At 34.9% G+C, this 17,296-nt stretch overlaps 1 protein-coding gene across 2 annotated transcripts in view; it reads right to left on the bottom strand.

The window, feature by feature from the left end:
* DPYD (dihydropyrimidine dehydrogenase) overlaps positions 1–17,296 on the bottom strand; it is an 875,732-nt gene that overhangs the window by 220,667 nt on the left and 637,769 nt on the right. For both annotated transcript variants that reach the window (XM_023231016.1, XM_023231017.2), the window contains exons 17-18: positions 11,382–11,502; positions 10,462–10,581 (exon numbers count right to left, since the gene is read on the bottom strand). In XM_023231016.1, the coding sequence (XP_023086784.1) occupies positions 10,462–10,581; positions 11,382–11,502 (241 nt within the window). The remainder of the gene's footprint in view (positions 1–10,461; positions 10,582–11,381; positions 11,503–17,296) is intronic.

Genomic DNA, 17,296 nt, shown 5'->3' with positions numbered 1-17,296 from the left:
GAATGTTTCCCTAATTTACCTATCTGACTCAATTTTCCAAGATAAAGACTGAGTGAAACAGGTAATATGGGCCCATAATTTTAACAAGGGTCACAGAAGAGTACACTGGCAGCTTTTCAAAACCAGAGAGAATAAATGTTAGATTAGTAAGTGACACTTGTAGACTATTAGAATTTAATGAGTATACTATATTTAGACAGATATGACAGATGTTAATCTCTGACATTAATAAAAATGCCTAAAAGTTCATTTTGGAGAAAGATCTGAGTATGAACCCAGACTATGAAATGTAGTTATGTAAACTCTGGCAAGTTTCTTAAGTATCTAGACTTGAGTCTCTAAGTCTGCAGAATGGGCCCAGTGATATCCACCTTCCAGGGTTATTTAAATAAGAATGCATATAAAGTGTTCAATAAAGCTCTGGGCACATAAAGATTGTATCATTCAAAGGCCTTCATATTCCCACACAGCTGCTATGCATTGCTTGAATAGCCAGTGCTGCTGAGGAATGCAGAAATGCTGATCAATTTTCTAGCAATACATAAGTCTGTCAACATAAATTTCCAAATACCAGAAGAGCACATATTAACTTAAATACTGAGATTTATAAATCCATAAATCACCTTTTTTTTTTTTTTTTTTTTGGATAGGGTCTCACTCTTTTGCCCAGGCTAGAGTGCATGGGCGCAATCTTGGCTCACTGCAGCATCGACCTCCCAGACTCAATCGCTCCTCCCACCTCAACCTCAGGAGTAGCCGGGACTACTTTGCATGTCACCTTGCCAGGCTAAGTTTTGTATTTTTGGTAGAGACAGGGTTTCACCATGTTGCTCAGGCTAGTCTCAAACTCCTGGGCTCAAGTAATCTGCCCGCCTCAGCCTCCAGAAGTGCTGGGATTACATGTGTGAGCCATTGCTCTCAGCCTAACAATTTTCTTAAAATTGCCAGTGTTACTGTAAGAGACATAGTTAAGTTTATATAAACAGGAAAACCAAGGTATTGCTTAGTTGTCATAAAGTTGTGTGAAGATTAAATGAAATACGTTAGTGGTTTTCTCAGACAGTATACACACTCAGAGTTACACTGTACACAGAAATTTATATATCCCACAAGTAAACTGATTTTAAGGGAATCATTTTCTAGTTCCCCAATTTCCATATATATGATTTCTTAAGTTTTATATGCTTGAGAAACAATGCAATCAAGGCATCCCACTGGTTCTTCTGTCTCAACTCCTTTGTTTCAACAGTCCTTCCCCTACTTTCTAAAAAAAGCATATTTTTCATTGATCTCAAACATTACAATGACATATACCTAGAATATACAAATTTGGGGGTACCAAACAAAATAATCCAAAATATTAGTGTTGGTTTTAAGAAAGTGATTGATTCTAATGATTCAATGACAAAAATTCTTGCAAGTCAGGTAAATCCCAGGTTTCTGATTTCAATAAAATAGAAAGAGCAAGTCATCAAGTTGCCTAATCACTTTTGGTGAAGATTGCTAACTAATTTTAGGCTTACAATGGGGAAGGTGCTCAAATATTTAGGTAAAATGACTATAATAAACTCCCTCTAGTTTATTTATTTAGATAAACAGGGATTTTCAGTGTCCACATCTAAAAAAAAAAAAAAAGAATAAACCTGATGATAAACTCTATTTTTTAAGAATAATATGTCTTGATAGAGACATAATCAAATTATTTAAAAAGCCATACATTTCTCATTAATAAATGGATCTTCAATACAATTCACTCTTATTTTGAATAATTATCAATAGTTATGATATATTTATGTTGTTTTGATAAAGTGTAAATTATAAATTCTAAAAATATAGGAAATAATTTATCATTTAAAGACAACCTAGGAATTTTTAAAATGTAAAAGTCCATTTATACACATATATTTTGTTAAAGAGTACTTCCAAAGAGGATCGTTAAGATGTTCAAGCATTAAAAGAAAACATAAAAATAGGATAAAATTTGATGGACAAATTGATTGAAAATATGAGTTCCAGGAGAAAAAAAAAGATGCAAAACTCCCACTCTTTGTTAGAGCATGTTTATGAATTTTTAAATGGGTGATGATAAATATAAAAAAGCACAGTGGTGCTATTTATTCCTAGTAGGTTTATTTAAAAAAAATGTGAAACAATTTCATTTAAAGAATTCATATTTGCAAAACATGGGGGATTATGTCTTTTGCTAGCACTTGAACTCACTGCTAAAATTCTCAGGTCAACTAAAATGAGTGAGGAGTATACAGTTTATAAAGTTTTAATTGTAGGGTGTTTGTAGGCATAACAATTTGAAAACCACAGAAATAATGTACTGTATATAAAATCTACAGTACACTTTCCAATCCAACATTTCTTCACTGAATTGAGTTGACAAGTCAGACTCTCCAAAAGCATAGCAAGTAAAGTTAAGCTGGCCTGATCAAATTCCTTTCTCTTTTCTATTCTGATACCAACTCTTACAATCACTCCTGTATAACCCTGGCAGTCTCCACCTTCAAGTATCAGATATCGTGTTTGTGTCTCAAAGTTTTACTGTGCCCCACACTTAAGGACCTCTTGGAATTTGAGGTGTTTTCTACCAGGCATTCACATGGTACTAAATTGTTGGGAATGCACATCAGGACATTCGTCTGTCAGAAGAAGGTTTCAAGCAGCTTCCAGGGTTGATGAATGATATCATGAATAGTCTATAAAGAGGACTTGGGAAGAGCTCAGTGCATAGTGTAACAGTGCTAACAGCAGGGACACTGCATTGAAATAGCGTATCTTCACAACATTGGTTATCTCCTCCCTTCCACTAATAAGAGGATAGCATGGTTTGGGGATAGCAAGAAAGCAGTAAATTAAGAGAGAAGAGCAGTAAGCTACCAGTACTATTGTTTCCCACACTTTAAGGGTTTGAGAACATAATTAGGTAAATTTGCATGTAAGCACTGTCCTAGAAGAGAGCTGTTATTACTCAACATGCTAGTGTCTATACAAAGCTAAGAAGAAAAACATAATATTTCGCAATTGTGAGCTTAATTTTATCCTTGTCTGACTCACACCTGTTTCCTTTTCAAAGGACTAGTGATATCCATAAATTGTTTTCAATGGCACTCATAATAAATTCTCTTTGCATAAACAATGGTTTCCACTCAACATTTGATCTTAGAGTGACATGTTCTTCTCTACTCTGAGACCTCAAAGACTGTGTTCCACTTTTTCTAAGAATTCTGACTTCATTTACTATAACGTGCTTCAGATACTTAACTGTGGGCAGAGATTCTTAAATCAAATACTATACCCTTCTAATTTTACCATTGCTTAAAGCGTTTGATATTATTTTGGAAATAAGATATTCTAAGTAAAATGCTCAATGATACTAATCTTTCTTCATCTGCTGTTCTCAAAGTGTGGTTCCCAGACCGGTAGCAAAAGCATCATCTGAAACTTGTTAGCAGTGTACATTCTCAGGCCCTCCAAGCCTTATGTATCAGAAACTCTGGGGAAGAGGTCCAGAAATCTGTGTCGTAACAAGCCTTTCAGTTTCTGAGGCATGCTAAAGTTTGAGTACCACTGATCTACTGGAATCTCACCTCACCAACAGGATGTGGATATGTAAAAATTGGCTACAGCTTACAAGTTAAATAAAAATATTTTTCTTTACTAACATAGACGAATCCTGATCCATAAAAGACTCATAAATATAAATCTTAAATCCCACAAACTAAGAGTTAATCTAATTTCTTCTTATGTAATCAGACATTTGCTTCCAGCAGGTTTCAAGATCTTCAACTACTGAGAGGCAATGACATTTTGATAGTCCTCTAAATGTGAGGAATAAATGTGTTGGCTGTATAGTCAGAGTAATGCTAGAGAGTTTGGTCTGATGCTTAGGGGTTTAGGACGACGAATGGATAAAGATGGTGAGGAATCTCATTCCAGTCATGCCCTCCTTTCCTAATTTCCCTTTTTACTGTTTGGTCTTCTTCCCCTTTTCCTTAGGGAGTCGAGTGATTGATAGCCTAATCCAATGACTGTATTACAGCTGCCTCAACTAGGACTCTTTTCCTTATCATTAGCAGTTAGCCTATGGTTAAATTCACAGCTCACTGCTTGGTACAGCCCCTGAGATTTAAGGGTCTGGCCTTTAGAAAATATTTAACATAAAACTGAAATCTTGACACACTGAGAACTCAGTTCTCTGCAAGGCTTCCTTAATTAATCCAATGTACTGTACCATTGTTCTGTATGAGACTGTGACATGGTGAACTGTTTCTGAAGCTTACAGAGATGTGTAGTTCTAAATTAAACAGCCACTGACGTGTACCTACACTGATTTTTTAGTACAGTAGATATGCATGAATCTGTGAATATTTAAATTCAAGCTCAAACAGTGACACAACACTCTCTAGTTTTACTTTCATAATAGAACATTTTTTGATTAATTTCAAGCTTGAAATCATTCTTTATGAAAAAACACACACAGAGGAAAGAAATTTAATAATTCATTACCACTGCTGCAAAGGTAAGTTTTCTTAATATGCTTGTCAGAATTCTTTGGTTTACAAAGTCTATCAAATATTTTCTTAGGAACTGGAACAGACATTAATTTCTTTTCCTAATTTTGAACCAAAGGAAAATATATATAATATCCAGGTACCCATGAATTTGTTGGCTCTTAAATACTATTTGGTTCTACCATTTATCTGTAGGACAACAGTTATTTTAAAATACCTAAGGAAAGGATGTAGACCTTGATCTATGCTTTAAACCTTTGCCCTTGCTCCAGTCTGTTGATGAGCTGTAAGCGTCTATGAATATGGCAGCTGAGTCCCAGATGAAAAATTATGCATCTCATAAACTGCTATTCTGCTGAAATGTCAAGCCAAGGCAAGGCTGTACCTCAGATTCAGCACTTGGCATTTTCCTTCTGTCTGCTTTGTTGCCATGAAGCAAACATGAACAGTGAGGATTTGTGTAGGGCAGGTAGCAGGCGAGCTCACTGTCAAAATCTATTATTAGGGCTCTGATCTCCTGCACAGACCAACGATGGCTAAACAGTGAGATGCTCAGGTTCCAGGAAAGCCAATGTAATAAAAGAGGGGATTCTTTGTCAATCTGTACATGAATATATTCAAATGAGCATTATTTAAATGAGAATATTTCTAATGGTGAGCCTCTCTCAACCACAGTGATAACTTATAATAAAAATTGCAATCTAGCATCTTTATTTGAAATGCTTACTTTTGACTGTTCTGCAAATATAGTACATACAAATTTGTATAACAAGGTCTTTAATAGTTTGATCAGTTAAACTTGTAATAAGCTAATAATGTTTTTACATAGGTGAATAACAGGCCAGATTTTTTGCATTACTTTTATACACACAAAAAAAGGAAAAAGATAAGTGAGTATAAAAAGGAAGGCTCTCCTTTTAATTATTCTTTTTGGCATGAATTACCACATTTTTATTCATTTAAATTCTATCTTTATCTATCAGGTTACTTTAGATCTTCAATGTTAAAGCCTAAGCTCTTATCAATAAAGATGATTACAATAAATAGCTTAAATTTTATGACAGATAATAGGCGTGTTTTTCTAAAAGCAATTTATGCATCAATAATCATGTGATTGACACATAAAAAATCCAGCACATTAAAAAACTTCCCAATTAAAAAATACCAACACTGTATTTTATGATGGAATTGTAATGTGTGGTGTAAGAACTTAAAGCAATCCTGCCAAAATCTTCCGTTGCTGGCATGTGTGAAAATAGTTATTTAAAGAAAAATGTAACTAAAACTTCTGAGTTTCTAATCTGTTTTGTTTTGCCATCTCTCTGATTTTACATAAATGTTCACTAATAAATAGAACAAAATAAGTGTATGATTAGAGTGGGTTACACTGGATTTGTGTTTACATAATGCCCAGTAGCAGAGTGTATGCTGCCAAGTTATTGCATTCTAACAATTCACGCCTAAGTAACTATCTTAAAAACACACATAAACTATGCGATATGAAGTCGATGCCTAAAATTCCTTTCTAAGCTACTATATTGATTCACATTTGTGCAAGTTTTCTAAATTATACACTTTGTACTCACTTCTGGCCCTACACTGACACAGATCTACAAATTACTCGCTAAATTTCTAACTTGTACCTTCTTTTATTAGTATTTCCTATGTTGGTTTTACAATGAACACCTTTAGGAAGCTTCTAACCATATCAAGCCAGTGTCCAGTATCTCACATAGCTAGATTTCAAATCATTCATTATTTACTTGTAGACTCTAAGAACATTCATGGAATATTCCACTATAATTTTATTTAGAAATACACAGTCATTTACTGGATTCTGTAATAACCTCTATGAGAGGAGTAACTTTGGGCTGAAATAGAGAGAAAATCTTAAAAGCCATCTTTTATGAATTATTCAGAAATCAATAATAAAGTTTATAAGTCTTAATACTGAACAAAATGTGCTCTCTTGTTGTAATTGTGTAAGTCAATACATAATTAATAACTTCAAACAAGCATTTAAAATTTGAAGTTAAGAACAAGAATTTCCTTTCCTTTGGTGAAAACAGAACAAATTTGGCAAATAAAATAATTTAAAACAGTAAGTTAGTTTTTCAAGCTCATGGGAAGTAAATTGTATTGAGCCTGTAGTGTCTATCATTATTTCAATTTAAGTGTCTTCTGCACTCTTTCCTGTGTGTGTGAATGTGCTTATGTTTGTATGTGCAACACAGAAAATATATGCAGGACAATGAAATTCATTCTCCATTAATAAAAAACATTAAAAACACAAGGAACAACAACAAAAACCTCAAATGAATTTACCCCATTGAAAAATGCATGATTACTTTTTCTCCCGAAGTACCTGTAAATGAATAAAGGTTATTCTCATGAAGTCAGCTGCAAGAAAGACATCTTTAGTTTATGCCATGCAGGACTGATTCTTAACCAGCTCTGAAAGAATCTTACCCACAGGGAGGATTTCATGTGAAAATGTCACACCACAGCTGGATAACACCATTTATATAGGTGATAGTAATCACTGATTTGGGGGCTATCTTAAGATGCCCTGATTATTTGGGAATGAAGTCAGAAAAAAAGGTCAAAATTTGAAACTATAACCAGACAAAAAAGAACTTAAACTAGGAAAAATAATGAGTCATGCACTCGAGGATGGAGTTTATAATTGTTACTGAGATTAGGGTTTTTTCCAACCAAATAAGTCAAGGAATTTATTCTTCCTTTCCTCTCCCCAAACCCAATAAACTATTCAACTGTGTGATGATACATGAATTAACTGCTGTTTGATAGAACAGAAGTTTTCTGGGTGGATTCTAGAAAAAGGAAAGGTCGTAACAAGTTAGAATTAGGTCTATACTGTCCAAAGAAAGGTACAGAATTCTTTAGAATCAACGGTTTAGATGGAGTACTTACATGGTGGACAGCTGAATCAGCCATCTTTGTTTGATAAAAAATATTCCTTATGGATACCAAACAAGATTTCCTTTTATACTGTTCTCACTATGAAATCATCTGGTACATAATTCAACTTTTTAATGGAGCAATACTATGATGTATTTCTCCCATAATTGAAATTCAGGTTTATAAATCACTTTATTATGAGTTTGTTTCATATATTTAAGCACCCCCCAAGAGTCTAATCATCTGCAGATGAATTAGAAAAATAGTTTCTAAAATAGCAAAGCTGAGGATAAGACCTTGGAGTGGGGTCCTAATTTGCTCTCTTGATGTAACTTGTGAGCTACAGCAGGTAGAAGTTATCTTTCTACTGTCTTACTGACCTCTTTTATTCAACAAAAGAGACCTCCCTCTGAAACAGTAACTCTCAAAATATTTTGAAGTTAAGTAAGTAAAAAGTACGTTTTACATTATGGCACATATAAGTGTATATTACGTGTATAACTGAAAAAGAAGTTTGGTCAAACAATGCTTATCCCAACCATGTGCAAAGCATTCTGACAATTCTTATTCTATTTCGTTATTTAAAAAGTTGATTACAGTTAACTAAACTTGATTGCATAGTATACTCATGAATTGGGAACCAATCTTTGAAAGACATTGATCTCAAATCCAGAATACTTATATCTGCAGTATTTCAATTCACATTCCTTAGCTGAGATCCTGTTTTCCCAGGGCAAGTCATTGTCCCTTATTAGCTAATGCATTTTCTCTAGAAGAACATTCCTGAAATGTGCCCATTTTTCTACAGCAGGTATACTACTCCAGGTGCCTCACTATTTCCGTATTTAAACAAAACATAATCTTCATTTCAAAGAGCAGAAATCTTATTCTGAGAAAAAATAACAACAATTGAATAAACAGCTAAAGAATATACTGAAAGGGGAAAATATCCTTCACTGGCAATGAAAAGAATGTGCTGTGTTCAGGTGGCTATCCAAATTTAAACTCTATTTAGTTTTCACTTTTCACAAATCTGTGATTCATGCAGTGCCTCTGAAAGAAGACATTGCCATACTCTGAGAGAACATTTGAGCAGATATTAGCACTGTGCTGTGGTAAATTTTTTAAAATCTTATAAGAATATCTAGCTTATTTTGTTTAATTTTCAGTATTAAAGCAGCATTTGAAGTCCTGACAACCATATTTGATAAAACTCTCGAAAATTTGAAACCATTGTTATTTAACACAATTTTGCTAGGCTAAGTTTTGCGATAACTCATACTGAAGGTACTCTGTTACAGAACTTGCTCTGTCCTAAAATATATTATCATTGCCTATTTAAACTGCTTTTCAGATTCTATTACCTTTAAACTTAAGCAAGCATTGCTTCAAAGGAGGGAAACTATCTTAATTCTGTCAATGTGGAGAAAGGCTATTTTCAAAACAGATTGTTTAATGTGAAGAAACTTAATATAGAACCTATTAGAAATGAGGTACAAGTCCTTTAAAATGTTAGGGATTTTTTGTTGTTTAAAATGAAAGTTCCACCCAGGCTTAGCTAAGCTTATAGCCCAAGTGAATATTTATATATGGATTTATAAATCTTAGAAATAGAGTTTTATGGAAATGCTAACAGACCCTGAGGTACGGCTGAACTTGTTTTCAGGTACCGCTATAATTTCCAGTGTGTGTATGCTTGAAGACTGCAACACAAAAGACTTTTTCTAATGCTATAATTTTGTAGTTTTATTAGACTGAGTTATAGTATGGAAGAATATTCAGAAATTGCAGCTTAAATGAGAAAACGTGAATGGTGTTACTTATATAAAATACTACTGCAATAGTTCTTTTATTAATTTTTAATGTTCAGCAGCCTCTGCGACCTCCTTTATTCTCTTGCTGTCAACATGGCAGGCTGGAAAAATTGAAATGGGCTGACAGAAAACATAGTGCATGTTACAGCCCAACTCTGGAGTCTCTTGACTCTCTTTCTGTGGCACTTGCTAGCGCGGTCCACGTTATTCTGCATTACAATAATATTTAAGGCCCTGTTTGATAGCTCCTGATAAAAGCGAGTTGTGTCTGGAGCCTGAGCAGGTGCTCCTCGTCAGCCTTCTTCTTTCTGACATTGTGGCAATGGCATTCAATTAAAAGCAGAATATCACCATTTTTGTTCTTCATGGCTCACAGGCATACTTCATACTCTCAAAACAGAATACCTCAGCATGGATAGAGCTTTATTTGTGTCTGTCCAGCCTCTTCCAAAAGCACATTTTGGTCTGATTCAGCAATGCTCTTCTTGAACAGTGGGGCACTGTTATGTTATGTATATTTACCACTTTCTCTATCACCAAGGAGACTAATCCCCATACCAGTACAGTCAAGAACCTTACAGCATTGTCTTTGCAAGCCCAAGTTCGTGTTGTCACAGTCACAGAATGCACAGGGCAAAGATACTGAATAGGACCTTGAGATTAAAACCTCTCTTTCTTTTCAAATTCAAGCGTATGATGATGAGAAAGAGTGTGCAAAGGTATGAGGTCTGCAAATGTCTTGTCAGCTGATGCTTAATTCAGTGTTTTCATGGCTTGTTTGGGACAGTTGTGAAAGCAAGATTTTTGAAGATGGTAGATGTCTAAATTCCAGGAAGAATGAAAAGTAGTCCAGACTATGAAAAGGATATTGTAATGAGGGTGCTTATATTTTTCTCTCAGAGGGCCCTCATATTAACCCTTACTAATCAGTGGCAAAAGAACTGAGAGACAATGAGAAATTCTCAGGAAAGCATGGACCACAAGAGAATAGAATTTGTGCAAGACTTTATCTTGATATTCTCTCATCCTGTGCTGTCACTTGAGCTGTCACATTCAATCTGTTCTGTCATAACTATTAGGAATATTGATCAGCTATGAGTTATAAGAATTTGGGATCATAAAGGACACAAAACTCTTGCAACATGACCTCCTGATTTTTCAACAACCTCCAAGAAAGCACAATGCAAGAAGTGGGCAACACCTACCAGACACTCCTCCATATGTAGTTCGCTTTGCAATCCCCACTGCTGGCCAAGGTGTGCCATCAGATTTTAATCCCATCAGACCTGAGACAGTGTTGGTGGCTGTAACGCCATCGGCACCACCTGTGAAAGACACATCAACATTTTCATGCAGCTCCTATAAGACATGATAGTTAAAACCCATTCAAATCCTCACAATCCAGAAAAATGCAATCTACTTTATCTTGAAAACATGCTTTCTCCTCAAAGTTCTTCACTAATTTCACTCCTACATTTATGTTTAAAATTTTAAACACTAAAAAAGTTTTAATGACCACAACTTTATTTTCTCAATTATTACACAGACTTGTTGTTACCAAATGTTTTGTACTTAATGTCATTTTCCAGGTAATTTACAATGTCTTTGCAAGTCAGGGTGCAGTTTTCCTGGGATGGAACACAAGCATGCATGATTTATGTATTCAAGAAATATTTATTGGGTATGTGTTTAAGGAAGTCAGCTAGGCCCTATAAAATATAAAGAGAAATCATGAGAAATTTCACATTGTGGAAACTGAAATTTCTTTTTTTTTCTATTTTACTTCATTAAAGGTTAATATATTGAATTGTTACCGTATGAGGACATTTATTTTGGGCAGGATTGCTGTGACTGTGCTTTTTGCTCTTATAATGTGTGAAATAAGTGTTTATTAGGAAAAACTATAAATGATCTTGTGTTTCCAGATCAAAGTTCATGGTCAATTTGCTAGCGTGAGGCCAGGTGTAAATCTCCTGTGTTTCTGGGATCGAGTGCTCAATTGGAAACTTTTAAAATTGAGACAAAAAAATATACACGTTTGTAGGAAAAGACATACTTGAGTATGGCTACATAATGTGAATGAATATTTATAATAGTGGGCAACTGATTCAAGTCAAGTTCTTACCTTCCTTTGCAGCTCTTGCGATGCTCACAATATCAGTGACATTTGGGGTCAGCTTGGCAAAAAAAGGAATCTGAACAGCTTGCCTAACCCAGCGGCAGATGTTACGCACCAGCTCTGGATCCTGTTCAAATAGGTCGGTTAAATATAGAACATAATTAAAGAATTGTGATCAAAATGTGTACTGGAACAACAGCAAAGCTGGAGACGTGCAAGACAAATCCAACTTGACAATGAGCTACATGATATATTTCTCAAATTCCTCCTCAGTATTACACCTAGACTCATTAGGGAACTAAGGTTAACACACTTCAAGTGAACTGCAAAATCATCACATAAAGGTTAAATTCCTCAAGAGAGCCTTTAGAAAATAAAATTTCAAAGAACAAAATGGAAGACAGTGTTTCCCGCTTTCAGTTAAACATTATCAGGAATGAAACACAAACTTTTGATAGTAAATACAGGAAACATTACAAAATTTCTAGTGATCTCATTGGTTTAAGCAAAATAAAAAATATTTAAACTGCCGACTCTCAAGTGAATGATATTAAATCAAAAGCTTGTTGTTTTCATTATTAGACTTAGTCTTGATGTGTACTCAAAATAAAATCTATCCATGACTTCATCACCTATCTACATGTGATATATAGCATTTGCAGATATGGAATAATTCAGCCTTGTATTATAATGAGCTGATCAGTAACTTTACTTTTGTAAATGTTATCAAGATCTGTGCAGCATTTTTCAGCACTCACGTACTTGAAAGAATTGATCAAAATGACAAAAATGAAATGAAATATCAAATGCTTATTTTAAAAAGCAGAAATAGACATTTCCCTGTGCCTATTTTCTGTGATTTTCCAGGCCTTTATTTTCTCATGGGGCAAGTATCATTTAGAGGGCAAACACCTATCCTTTCCATTGAATAACTTAGCTACAGTACAGTAATGTTCTTTGATTTCAACACATACAATAGTCCTTTTTTTCATTACTTTTAGTGCGAAATTTATTCTGACAGGTACTGATAATGTGCTTTGATAAATTACCTTAAAGTATGCAATAGCAATTCATTATTGAACTGGGTAATATTATCTTAGCAAGTTAAAATGTTTTTGAATAAAAGAAAAACCCAGACAAATACAGTCATATATTTAAACTATGAAATAGTAGGCAAGCATATCATTTGTAATTAATATTTTTATATGTAAGAAAGTTGCTCTTTGCATTTTAACCTTTCGAATTCCTTTAAGATGAGATTTGTAATGTTGTAACCTTTAGAGAGAACCTTTTCACTTAGGTTTAATGTGTCTTGATCCATCATCCTGTATTACTCAAAAAGTTATGCATTTTTGTGCTAAGATACTGCAATGAGGTAATTTCTGTTGATTGTTATCGTCTCTATTAAGCAAAACCTAATACTTTTAAAAAGAAGTCTTTGGCTTGGCTTGTCCTCTTTTTAGAACAGTAATTTCTTCATTAAACATACATATTAAAAAAGTACTGTATGGAATGCTCTACAGGGCATACTATGCATTATGAATAGTAAAATGTGGAGACTTAGCTATACAAATTCTAACTCATGAAAATGGAGATCTGCCCCTGCCCATGCAATGCTCATGAAATATTTATAACCACTGCATTGGTATTATGAAGGCAGTTGCATCTTTGTGACTTTCATTTCTAAGTTATGAATTTCCATGGGACTTAGCCTAGAAATGACAGTAACTCTAGATGATATGAATTGCATGTCCTTTGTGGAAGCTCTCTTTAAGGTAGAATTTGACAATAATTTAAAGATCACTTGAATGGCATAATACATGGAACGTATCCTGGTAAGAATTACTGAAACAAATTTGAAATATTATTTAGTTCCAATAGAGTAAACACTAATAATCTGACATAGGCTTCTAAGCGGCTATCAATATTATTGACCCCCATGCCATAATAATTTACTTTGAACATTTGTCAGACTTTTTTTCTGATTTTCACTAGGTGACTGCTTTAAATGACTGCCTCTTACCCCATTGTTTAACAATTTGGAATTTGTTCAAAGCTTTTCAAATTCTTAGAAATATATGGGGTTTTTGGTTAGCAATGTGTACTTGAATCATCTGTCTCTATTTTGAGATAGCATAATTTGACCCTCCCATAGTTCCACGAGTAGAGTTGACGGTGTTCACATATATTTTTCTCATCTTCATACTTAGCCAAGCCAGCTGTTGACTAATCATCATAGTCAAGTGTAAGTACAGTTTGGTTACCTGAAAATTTTAAAAACAACTTCTAACCAAAATTATCATAAAAATTAATGACTGTTCTGTAAATTGCAATGTTTTGTTTGACAGGTATAATAGAGAATATTCTAATACAACCAGAAAGGTGGTGAGGTCAATAACATCATGAAATGAATCTATATGCTTTGGGCAATTAAAGAATAGACTGTAACTATTTACATTTTCCTGGTTTCTTCACAATTTTGATGTGAATGTTCAAAATCTAAAAGCAATTAATAGTGTTTCTACATCTTGACCTTCTCATTTTCTAGTGTTAGCATCAGATGGCTTTGCCTTTTGTAACAAGACAGTTTTTAGAATCTTATTGAAATAAATAAGTTTTAGACAATTTCCAATTCTTCTCCATATCTTCAGGATCAGAAATATACAAAAGTACTCCTATCTCTCAGAGAAGTCAAGAGTTTACCATTACCGACACATACGAAAAGAAGAAATAGCAGAAGGAGAAGGAGAAGAAAAAATTATTGACCGCTCCATTTCTGGGCACTAAAAAATATCTGTTGTGTCAATGAATGAGGAATGAGTGAAAACTTGGCAACTTGACATATTTTCAGATTATTTCCTTATATATCCATCAAAATATAAACCATGTCTAGATTTAAGAAAAATCCAGATATATTTTACGATAATATCTAAAAGCATGAAATGTAGGAAGACTATTTTACAAATCAGTGGTAATTCTGTGAAAAAGTGATGGATAATTAAACAAAATAGAATAGCTTAACAAATTTTAAAAAATGTCTAATACACAAAAACGTCTACCTAGATCACAAAAGCTTTCTTGGTGCTTTCTTTTTTTTTTTTTTTTTTTTTTTTTTGAGGTGGGGTCTCGCTCTGTCGCCCGGACTGGAGTGCAGTGGCCGGATCTCAGCTCACTGCAAGCTACGCCTCCCGGGTTCGGGTTCACGCCATTCTCCTGCCTCAGCCTCCCGAGTAGCTGGGACGACAGGCGCCCGCCACCTCGCCCGGCTAGTTTTTGTATTTTTAGTAGAGACGGGGTTTCACCCTGTTAGCCAGGATGGTGTCGATCTCCTGACCTCGTGATCCGCCCGTCTCGGCCTCCCAAAGTGCTGGGATTACAGGCTTGAGCCACCGCGCCCGGCCTCTTGGTGCTTTCTAAAAGGCATTAATAATGCTTCTCCCTGAACATGATTTGCAATTTCTGTCACTGTAGTTGCTTGTCTCTCTCTCTCTCTCTTTGCTTGTGTGTGTGTGTGTGTGTGCGCATGTTCTTTAATACCTGTTAACTCTTTTGTTATTCAGTGTGATCCCCAAAGAAAGCTCTGAAGCAACAAAATGATTTCCTGTGACGGAGGTGCATGGCGTTATAAGCAGAAAGACACTTGAAGCCCCTAAAAGAATGAGTGGTATATCTAGGGAGTAAATGGTGGTCTTGAGGATACTACGTAAAGTGAAGGTACCAGACCAGACTTGTGAAGTGCTGAAGAGAGTTTTGATAAAAGCAAGCCAGAGGCAAATTTGGCCTATTTGAAAATTTTGATGAGGTACAGCCCAGTGTCTGCCTGCAACTAATCTTATCAGGAATAGATTCCTATGAAAATCAAACAACGGTGACAACACAACTAGAAAATGTAATGCTAAGGAATGCGGATTACTTGCTGCAGTAATGTCCATCATGCAGAACTGGTTGTTTTTAAAGCTTAATTTCTAATCTGGGCCACAAGATAATAATTTTTAATTCTAGTGACTACTCTGTATTTAGTAACACATTAAGGGAGTTCTATAAATGACCCATCCTGCTGCTTTTGAGACCCTGAAGATGACTCCTTCATTGTAGAGCAGGCATTTCCACCAATTACTTAGGGCATCAAATCTCACTGGTTTCATGTCCTTTGCAAAGGAATAAGCACTACAGAATGAGACTGAGAATTTCCTGATAAGCTAAATTACAAGTGAAATTTTGACTTGAAGAAACATTTCTCTCCCATTTACCTAGTAATTTTCACTCTGTACAATTCTTTTCAAAATGACTTTCTTAGAAGGTGGCATTTCAATGAATCCACTGAAAAATTTTACCAGTTATAAAATGTTTTTCACTAAGCAACTCTTAAGTCTTAATTCATATGACATGCCAAGAGGTGGCTAGAATTTTCATTACATCCATGTTTCTGATGGAAAGAACCGGGGCCCAGAAGATCAATCTCAGTACCAATTTCACCTTCTTAATTTTCTTTCCCATTATCATGTCCTAAACCATCATCTTCTTTAGCAAAACTGCTCCCTAAAGTGAAATTCAGCCATCAATTGTAAACTAGAACTATAAAAGGCTTCTACTTCACTTATTCCTGTTCATATTTTGAATGTGGTATAATCGGGTATAGACATTTGCCAAAACACATCAAACTCTACACTTAAGTGTGTTCACACTAATGCAGGTAAATTATTTCTAATATAGATACATTTCATCTATTATTCTAAAAATAATTCTAAAGGCACTCAAATATAAATAGAAAAATGAAAGAAAGTGGCATTGTAGGTAATGTGGGTTCTACCCTTTTGGCAAATATTTATTGACCATGAGCCACACTACAATTTTTCCATGCTGAATACTAAGATGGATGAAACTAGAGTCTGCAAGGAAATGCAAACCAGGCACACAATAAAATGGACATTTGATATTAGGTGTCACAAAAGACATCCTGAAAGTGTTCTATCATTTTGGATTATTTCAGAGCGTGTAGCACAGAACCTGACACAAATTAGGCATTCAACAATATTGTTTAATTGATAGAGCCTACACCACACAAATTGACACTGACTTTCTTATTTCTACGTACTTGGAGGAAAACTGAGAGTATAGTATACCGGGTCCAAGATAACCTAATAGACCACTGTTTTAGTTACTGTATTGGATAATACAGATTTAGAGACGTGTAATATGCTATTCCTGTTCTTTAAAAACATAAACCAAAATACTTTATAATCTAGGGGAGACAAATGCATACAACAAACACATAATGTGATTATAAAATGTTGTAGGTGTATATGCCTGGAATGTGTACATGTGTACGCGTGTGTGTGTTTGGCCACTTCCTTGTGCCTTAAGTAGAAGATGACATAGATCTGCTTGTGTGTCCTCTCCTCCCCAGGCACATAGCCTTCTCCATTCTGTTTCTCATTTCAAGTTTTTTATTTCTTTCTCTCTACCTGGAATGCCCTTCATTTTTTATCCCTTGAATAACACCCCTCAAAGCAGCCCTCCATGACAAATCCTTCCATCCTACTTCAGCACAGGATGGCTTAGTAAATGACTGCCTCTTTAGTGCTCCTTTAATATTTCTTTATTACTGCATTTATTACAGTGTTTTATAGTCATCTTCTCTGTTTAATAATCAGTTTCTTTCTACTAGACTATTTAAAGTCTTTTAGGGGATGTATTTTACTCTTTCATCCTAGCAAAGAGTCTGGTACATGAAAGACAATAAACACCATGTTGAATGAAAGAATAAAGAAATTCTGGCCGGGCCTGATGGCTCACGCCTGTAATCCCAGCACTTTGGGAGGCTGAGGTGGGTGGATCACGAGGTCAAGAGATCAAGACCATCCTGGCCAACATGGTGAAACCGTGTCTCTATTAAAAATATAAAAATTAGCTAGGCGTTG

This window comes from Piliocolobus tephrosceles, chromosome 1 (assembly GCF_002776525.5).
Source record: "Piliocolobus tephrosceles isolate RC106 chromosome 1, ASM277652v3, whole genome shotgun sequence".
NCBI lineage: Eukaryota > Metazoa > Chordata > Mammalia > Primates > Cercopithecidae > Piliocolobus > Piliocolobus tephrosceles.
This window is presented reverse-complemented; position numbering and strand designations above follow the sequence as displayed.